Source organism: Plectropomus leopardus, chromosome 7 (genome assembly GCF_026936395.1).
Source record: "Plectropomus leopardus strain MGB_pleo_1.0 chromosome 7, ASM2693639v1, whole genome shotgun sequence".
NCBI classification, from domain to species: domain Eukaryota; kingdom Metazoa; phylum Chordata; class Actinopteri; order Perciformes; family Serranidae; genus Plectropomus; species Plectropomus leopardus.
Window position 1 is genome coordinate 11,348,676 of NC_142182.1, and position 9,761 is coordinate 11,358,436.

General features: G+C 37.3%; 1 protein-coding gene across 1 annotated transcript; it reads left to right on the plus strand.

The window, feature by feature from the left end:
- Window positions 1–2,787: 2,787 nt before the first annotated feature.
- Window positions 2,788–5,429, plus strand: LOC121950290 (F-box/LRR-repeat protein 14-like). The gene has a single exon (XM_042496235.2). The coding sequence runs from the start codon at window positions 3,378–3,380 to the stop codon at window positions 4,587–4,589; it is 1,212 nt and encodes a 403-aa protein (XP_042352169.1). The 5' UTR covers window positions 2,788–3,377; the 3' UTR covers window positions 4,590–5,429.
- The last annotated feature ends 4,332 nt before the right edge of the window (window positions 5,430–9,761 follow it).

Below are 9,761 nucleotides of genomic sequence, written 5' to 3' on the forward strand. Positions count from 1 at the left end.
AAATGTGCATGTTAAAGTACATCAAATTATGAAATAAATTAACAAATATGCATACACTAGCCCAAAAAAGTGATGAGACGTGCTGTCCCCATGACCCAAATGTTACACAAAAAGACAGTTTTGGGTCAATTTACGAAAAAGGGTATTTCAGGCCTCCTTGGAATATGATATAACTTTCTTTCCTCCTGTAATATATAGGTAACAGTGTTACAGAAAAGTATAATTCGTTGGGCTAAATATTTTAATGAATGACAAGAAAGCTTACAGAAGGTATATATTCAAAAACTGTCCCAATCACCCTTAATTCATCCTATAAAATGAATTTGAATAAATCACATAAAAATCTCAATAAGATCATGTTTAACACACATATACATCAGTTGGAAAAAATAAAATCACAACATAACAAACTACCTTCCATATTTGATGTTCAGTTTAGTTTACATTAGTTATTTTTTTCTGCTTTACTTTAAATGCCTTTTTAACAAATATAAACAAGGACGGTAACAGTACAATAAAAACAAATAGAAGAGGAAAAAAACAAGAAACAAATCAAAAACATAGGGTAAGCATTGGTTTCAACAAACACTATGCTGTCACTCCACACTGTCTTATTATGAATGGAAAATATAACCATAAATGTTATATTATCTTAAAGTGACAAACAGGGCCACTATATTTAAGCACATAGTCATCCCTTATGCATCCAAACGTAATGACATACAAGGGCAAACAACATATTTATTTGTAGTGACAAATTAAATTAACATTAAAGTTATTGTTAACATGTTTTTGGAGTCCTTTAAAACTTGTCCCACTGAATTTTAATACTGAACAATGATAGGCTACTTTTCATACAGCCATTGATATCACTACTGTTACTGTTACTCAGACAATTGTATAATCATGGCTTTGACAAGCATCAAATTGAGCACTACACGCTATATGTCCAGGATATGGAAGCATTGGTATAGTAGTCTCCTCTGTGGTCATTGACTTTTTTAATTGTGTTTTTAAGTGATCTGTACATATTGTATTGGGGATATATTGTTTTGGTATAGTAGTCTCCTCTGTGGTCATTGACTTTTTACTTGTTTTTTTTTTTTAAGTGATCTTATTGCATTGTGAATATGTTGTGGTACTTCCCACATTCTTACCTGCATCTTGTTTAATCTGTATATCTTTGATTTTTTTCTGGTATATCTTTGATTTTTGTATTTTAAAACCTGTACATTTTTTCTTAAAACCTGTACATTTTTTCTAAAACCTGTACATTTTTTCTTCTTCTTTGATACATGCCTATTTTTGCACTTTTGTATATTTTACATTTTGCATATATTGATATTTTATATATTTTTTCTGTACACACGGCTGCTGTGACAAGCTAATTTCCCACAAGTGGGATAAACAAATGTGTCTAAGTCTAAGTCTAAGTCTTCTATGTGTCTTTTATATCTTTTGTATGTATTGTCTTGCTCTTATCTGGACCATTGAGTCTGTAATAAAGTCTATTATTATTATTATTATTATTATTATTATTATTACTGAATTCCCAGATACGACGGAGGATTAGGGCCACATTAAGGAAAAAAAAATAATTATTTACGAGATTAAAGTCATTAGTTACGAGAAGAAACTCATTATTTACGAGATTAAACTCATTATTAACGAGAAAAAAGTCATTATTAACGAGAAAAAAGTCATTATTAACGAGATTAAACTCATTATTCACGAGAATAAAGTAATTATTTATGAGAATAAAGTCATAATATTCAAACCTGCTGCTTTTGGAGACCATTGTCAAAATGAGGGCTACGGAGGATTTGTTTCTTGAGACACAACGAAACCCCTCTGAATAGCCTGTAGATGAAAAGATGCAAATTCTTGCATATTCTTTTTAAAATCCTGATACTTATGATAATGTGATGCTGATGTGCCAAAAGATTAAGTATCTCCTTGTTTGTGAAACCTATCCTAAAATACAACTCAATCAAATCCTCTGTAGCCCTCATGTTAACAAGTGTCTCCAAAAGCAGCAGGTTTGAATATTATGACTTTATTCTCATAAATAATGACTTTTTTCTCGTTAATAATGAGTTTGATCTCGTTAATAATGACTTTTTTCTCGTTAATAATGAGTTTGATCTCGTTAATAATGACTTTTTTCTCGTTAATAATGAGTTTAATCTCGTAAATAATGACTTTTTTCTCATTAATAATGACTTTTTTCTCGTTAATAATGAGTTTAATCTCGTAAATAATGACTTTTTTCTCGTTAATAATGACCTTTTTCTCGTTAATAATGACTTTTTTCTCGTTAATAATGAGTTTAATCTCGTAAATAATGACTTTTTTCTCATTAATAATGACTTTTTTTCTCGTTAATAATGACTTTTTTCTCGTTAATAATGAGTTTAATCTCGTAAATAATGACTTTTTTCTCATTAATAATGACTTTTTTCTCGTTAATAATGAGTTTAATCTCGTAAATAATGACTTTTTTCTCGTAAATAATGACTTTTTTCTCGTTAATAATGACTTTTTTCTCGTAACTAATGACTTTAATCTCGTAAATAATTAAATTTTTTCCCTTAATGTGGCCCTAATCCTCCGTCGTACCCCCAGATACACTGGCTAACATAAACTACGAGTTGCAATAATGTTTTAAAGAAAACTATTACTACTATTACAGCTGTGTTATGGAGGCAGCAGTAATAGTGGCCTCCACTCGATAATACATCCATGCCTCCACTAGGAGCCGCTGGCCGGTGCAGTCTGAGGGCTAACCCCGCTACGAGCTAACAGAGCTGGTTTATTCATTTGTAGCGACCCGCTCCGACGCTGCTGGAAATGCCTCAGAAGGTGAAAAAGCCTGGTACTTACCTTTATACGAGCAAACAGCTTTGTGGATGAAAGTTTCTGCAAACCAAAAAGTTTTTGGATACGCTTTGCGATGAGCTGGAGGAACTGACGGCTTGTTTTGGACAGCGCGGAAGGGGATGTTGTTCAGCTTTTCACAAGTTTAGACAGCTAACGCTAAGCTAACGTTAGCGCAACAACGTTAGCCTAGCCTGCTAGGTAAATATTACCTTTCGGAGTTTGCTGCCTCTGCGTCCACGTTGTCAACACAAGAACTGTGCCGTTATACGTCGTTTTGTATTGTACTTTTATTGACTATAATAGCAAACTTCGCCCCGACGAGATGGGTGTGTTTTTGTTACGTTACACACAAAGCTAACTGGCTAACGTTAGCATGTTCGTATGCTAGCTGACATTAGCTAACGAGCAACTTCGGCAGGAGAGTTTCGGCGAGCTAACCACGACTGTAATATCGCCCAAAATCAACCTCTGCTGCTGAAAGCAGTCAAGCTGCAGTCATGTTTGAAATGGAGACACATATATCGTGCCTTTTCCCGGAGATCCTGGCCATTATTTTCAGTTATCTGGACGTTAAAGACAAAGGAAGAGTAGCCCAAGTGTGCGCGGCCTGGAGAGACGCGTCGTACCACAAGTCGGTGTGGAGGGGGGTGGAAGCCAAGCTGCATCTGCGGCGAGCTAACCCGTCTCTGTTCCCCAGCCTGCAGACCAGGGGGATCAAAAAAGTTCAGATCCTCAGCCTGAGGCGAAGTCTGAGCTACGTTATTCAAGGTATGCCGCACATTGAAAGCCTTAACCTGTGTGGGTGTTTCAACCTCACAGACAACGGACTCGGACATGCCTTTGTGCAGGACATCCCATCGCTGCGGGTGCTGAACCTCAGTCTGTGTAAACAGATCACTGACTCCAGCCTGGGCAGGATTGCTCAGTACCTCAAAAACCTGGAGATGCTTGAACTCGGGGGGTGCAGCAACATCACAAACACCGGCCTGTTGCTCATCGCCTGGGGCTTGCACAGACTCAAGAGCCTGAACCTGCGCAGCTGCAGGCATGTGTCCGATGTGGGCATCGGTCACCTGTCCGGCATGACCCGCAGCGCCGCAGAGGGCTGTCTGTCCCTGGAGAAGTTAACCCTGCAGGACTGCCAGAAACTAACCGACCTGTCTCTCAAACATGTCTCCAAGGGCCTAAACAAGCTCAAAGTGCTCAACCTCAGCTTCTGCGGAGGGATATCTGATGCAGGGATGATCCACCTGTCGCACATGACCCACCTGTGCAGCCTGAACCTGCGGTCATGTGATAACATCAGTGACACGGGGATCATGCATCTGGCCATGGGCTCCCTCCGGCTGTCTGGACTGGATGTCTCCTTCTGTGACAAGATTGGAGACCAGAGCCTGGCTTACATCGCCCAGGGACTGTATCAGCTCAAGTCCCTCTCTCTTTGCTCCTGCCACATCAGTGATGATGGCATCAACAGGATGGTACGCCAGATGCACGAACTCAAGACTCTCAACATTGGACAGTGTGTGAGGATCACAGACAAAGGGTTGGAGTTGATAGCTGACCACCTGACCCAGCTGACAGGGATCGATCTGTACGGTTGTACTAAGATCACCAAGAGAGGTCTAGAGAGGATAACACAGCTCCCGTGCCTTAAAGTGTTAAACCTGGGACTGTGGCAGATGACAGAGAGTGAGAGAGTGAGGTGAAGCCTCTCCTGTTTGGTGTACGTACATGTGTTTCATTGTGTATAGCTGTGTACTGAGAGGGACTGCCTGTATCCACTCTTAATTTTACCTTCCATACTGTGACTTAAAACAAAGAGAGGGGCTCGGCACTGATCACTGGAATATTGTTCACCTCCGCTGCAATACTCCACTCTTAGTTTCAGTCTCTTGCTCTCTTTTCATGATGTGCATTGTTTAATCTCAGCCTGTGTACAGTCCTTACTATCTAGCTACCTCACCCATCAAACACAGGAGTGCCTATTATCGCTGAATACTAGATTACATTGCATATTTTTGTGACTCACACACCAATGGAGATTTTGATATTTAAAAAAAATCTCGTTGCAGAATAGGCATTTTAACTCTTAACAGAAAGGCTGGAGTACCTTGGATTGAAGTTTTGATAGATTTTTTTTTTTTTTTTGCTTATGTATTTTTTACTTGCGTAACCAATATTTTTTTGTATTGAAGGACTGTTGACAAAATTGTACTTCAAATTGAAGTGGGTGGATCACTCCTATCTGTCTTTGTTTACCTATGTATAGTTGGCTTATGTTTCATATTCCTGAGGAAACAAGTATGTATCAGATGTTCCAGTATGCTACTCTGTCAAAGGTTTAACAACACAACTACAGTAAGGCGTAGTAATTAACAGCTGCCAAGGCTATATGCAATACCCTAAAACTGTTTTATCAGTCGTTTTTCTCCTGAGGAGCTTCCAACAATAGTGTCAGAGTATTTGTTTAAAAAAACAGTAATTTAAGATTGTTTTATATTCATACAGTAGCGATATTTATGAATAAAGACGGCAAATATGTTTAAGCTTTTGTGTGTTTTACTTGCAAAATTTGCGACAGTTTTACCAATTCATTTAATTTATAATTATGACCAAACATCTCTAAGGTTTGTGCAGTTTAGGGTGCCACTTGAAACGTCTTTTTCCTGTAATGCAAAGGTCTTAATAGCCAGATTTTTATGCGTGTGATGCTCAAGATCATTAGAAGAACGTCCTCTTAATTCCTTACTTTTAATACCACAGAGAGGCTACCTCCAGAGGCAGAGTACTAGAAAATGGCACTCAAGAAAAAGTAATGTTTCTTTAAAGACATTTTCCTCAAGTGAAAGCAATTGTTTAAACATTTACCTAAGTAAAAGTGAAAAGTAGGTCTGTTAAAATGAACATGTTACTGTGTAACAGAGAAAAGGGCGAGGGGGGGCATCTTTAGGCTACAAAATGAATGACCTTTGATGTCAGTGTAGACACTAATGCAACAAAACCAGCAACATGACCCCTAATGTACAAACAATAATAAATTACATTTCTATAGGCGTCTCTTTGCAGCTAGTATATACAATGAATTATAAATCAGTTTAGCCTGGTTAACTGGACAAGAGACAAAACTCAGACAAAATGACCAACAATTTAAAAAAAGGTCTATGGCCTCAGGTAGAGGGTGCAAAAATCAATATTAACCACATTGCATAGTTAATGTTCATGTATTGGGTAAATCCTACATGAATGTGATTATTCTGTACATATTTTTCTGTATGTGAACAAACAAATCTTTTTGATCAACTCTTACAGGTGTCTGGTATGTACTAGATCAGTCAGAGTGCTCGTGCATCCATAAGATGTTAAGCTACACAAATAACACACTTCTTATAAAACCAACAGCCGAATAACTCATCACTAATATGGAGCGGACTTAACAAAAAGTGCACAGCAGCTGCAGCCACAGAATTACAGCAAAGAAAAGATTATATAGTTGTTTTTTTTTGGAAATATGTTTATTGATTTTCAATGAGAAAAATGAAAGAAAATATATAGAAAATGGAGAGAAAGAAGAAGTAGAGGAAGAAAAGAAGAGGAGAAAAGAAAAAAAAAGAGTAAAGAACATAGCACATCGAGCACAGTGATACTTCATGGTCATAAAATGAGTACTATCCCTCTTGATAATACAATACTCATAATAATAAATACTGCATTAAAGGTATAATTATCCTTTTAAAATACACTCAAAAAGTACTTCAGTACTTCCACCCCTGGATACTGCTAAAGGAAATCTAAAGTGAATAATGCGATTAAGATAGATTATCATTTTAATCATTTCACAGCAGGTAATACTAAGTCAGCTTATGCTGCTGAAGAGAATTTACACTTCACACACCTTTTAATAAGCTGACATTTAAACACTGGATAATGTTTGAGCATTTCTTTTAAATGTAAAAAAGGGCTTTTGTGGAGAAGTATATTTAAACTTGAACTTAGTGTGGTTCCTGTTGAAACTCATTCATACTAAGAAAGACTTCAAATAATACACAGCTGCGTCCCAGAACATCAGTTCAAAAGCTGATTTAGCAAGTTTCCAAGCTGTTCGCTGTCTTTTAGCAAGATCTGACATTTTCACATACCCCGTAGAGCTGCAACTAACAATTATTTTCTGTCGAGTATTTTCTTAATTAATGGACGAGTTGTTTGGTCCGTAAAATGTCAGAAAATGATGCAAAAATGTTTACCTGTTTCTCAAAGATCACGTCCTCAATGTCTTGGCTTGTCCACAACCCAAAGATATTCAGTTTTCTGTCACAGAGGAGTAAAGAAACAGAAAATATTAACATCTCAGAAGCTGGAATCGGATAATTTTTGCTTTATCTTTAAAAATGACTCAAACAGGCGAAACGATCATAAAATGAGTATGCAATTAATTATTTGAGGTCTAATATTTATACTGTGATGAATGTTCTCAATAAGATTGTGAGGACTCAGGGATCTAATTATACCAACTGCAGCTGGTTTCCAATATTAAAGGCGCGAGTGGAAAATTACTAAATGTAACACACATTTCTTTAACCTCTACATCAATGTTAGCACAGCTGCAAATGTGAAATCAGCTGAAATGTTAGCAGTCAAACTGGGTAAAGAATTTTCACACATTTGAGCCGAGCTGACAGTAAATGTAAGAAGAAAACCGTGTCTGTCTCTGTGACTTGTTTGAAAAGAAAAAAGCCATAAACCAAGGCTTATAATTTATTTATTTACATACATACAAAATCCAAATAACTCACAAACATGTCTGTTTTGCTTTCTTTTTACACAGTTGGATTCTTAACACGAACAGACAGAAGGCAGTACATTTCTTATACAAATGCAAAAAGAAAAGAAATACCATGAACTGGACAGAAGCCCCTTAATCAGCTCTGTGTTCCTCAAAAAGGAGTCAAGAAAAAGAGATGATGAGACATTAAGGCAAGGGCGGGGACACACAGGCCAAAGTAAGGGGAGTTAAACACCTTAAAAATGCTTTCTTCTCTCTGAACCCAGTGGTAAACGGTGAGGGGTTAAAACGGGATGGAGAGGAATTCATCTCCGCTCCGAGACATTTGACAGACAAGAAGTACAAAAACAAGCATCCAACTAACATCCTCCAAAACCAGCGGATGCGTTTTTTTTTTTTTTTTATTAGTCCACTAATGTATCTGTAAATCAATCGTACAAAGGAAGTTTGTTAGAAAACTTCCAAAAACGCAGTTTTGTCTTGTAACCTCATGTTCCTTTTATGACAGCAGGAGAGCCATAATGGTTGGAGACTTATTTTTATCCATCAGGCGCAAACTGCATTTGACATCAACAAAAACCGTTGACATAACAGGTAAGAAGAAAAGACGACAACACTGGAGTCTCAGGATAATACATTTACATCACCATGTGGTGAAAATATATAAAAAATGACAATTAGAAATAAATGCAAGAAAAGTACTCTCCCATCACACAGTCACGGTTTGAAAACATTTGTAGATCACACATTATTTTGACACAAAAGATTTTTTTTGACACTTCTTTCCTCTGCTGAGGACACTAACTTGACGTTTTGTTCAGAGCAGCTCGCTCTTCAAGATTCTGTGCAAACATTCAATGCATATCCATACAGTAAACATTTTTATATATATATGTATTATATTTATATATATATCTCTATAGAACATGACTTTCCGCAAGTTATGGCAGTACTGTCACACACACACATTTTGTCCCGAGGACAAAATTAGACACAAAAGACAACTGCACTGCTTTTATCTTTTCAGATTTTTTTTTTTAAAGAATTCACGACACCTTCCACTTAATTACCTTTAATCAGTCACTGTACGTGTTAAATATCACGTTATTTACAAACTGATCTAAAAAGTCAAAATCTGCTGAAAAGTGACTTTCATTTCCTGTAAATGTAGATGCACTTAGTAATTAAAAACCTCAGCCCTGAAGAGTTCAAAAAAGACAATAAAGGAGGCATCACTTGCATTTGTAAGTGATCTGAAAAATACAAGAAAAAAAGGGGCATCGCTTGTATTCTTCAGTGATTCAGTCGACTAACGAAAGATCAGGTGGGCTTTAAGTAACATCTATAGAAACTTTGGATGAATGATCAGTGGATCAGATCGTAAGTTCTTACATCATGCCTTAGCACCAATATTACAGAGGAATAAACATCCCTGCATTAGGTCCAGTACTGATCTCTGTGCATGCTCCAAGGCCACTAGAACGTTCTCAAAAGAAACATTGCATACCTCATAAACAAGTGGACATTGTGTGCAAAACCATCGAAAAATGAATACGTCTCAGAATAATTTTTTTTTTTTGGTTTCCTCTCTCTCTCATTTGTATTTGAGAACATAGTAACTAAAAGCGGACCTCTGATTTGTGTCAAAGGTCGGGCCTTGATCCCCCTCTCGTGCCAGTGACCCAGCCACAGACTACACAGTTTAAAAAAAATAATAAAAAAATGTACCTACAACTGGCTACAATGACAGATCCACAGCTCCGAGCCGGGAGAGGAAACATTTGGAGAACATGCTGCGTTTATATTTGGTTAAAAAGTGGCATTTTGCAGATGTTCAGCCACCAGTAACTGTGTTTCTAACTAGTGACTCCAACCTACTAGTTAGGGAACTACGATACAAAATAAGCATCTGCATGGCTCCGTGACTCCCCCACTGAACTGAGCTCCTCTCTGCTCCCCTCTAGATGTAGCAGCTCCCCAGTTCTCTAAGACTCAAAGTGCTTTCCTGCCCCATGTAAGGAATAAAATTTACCCCGTTTAACTTGAAAGATGCGTGAGACAGAGGTGGGTGAGGTAACCGTGCTTGATCGAGCAGTTC

Excerpts from the sequence above, each read along its gene's own strand:
- LOC121950290 (XM_042496235.2), top strand. The coding sequence starts at position 3,378 with ATGTTTGAAATGGAGACACATATATCGTGCCTTTTCCCGGAGATCCTG.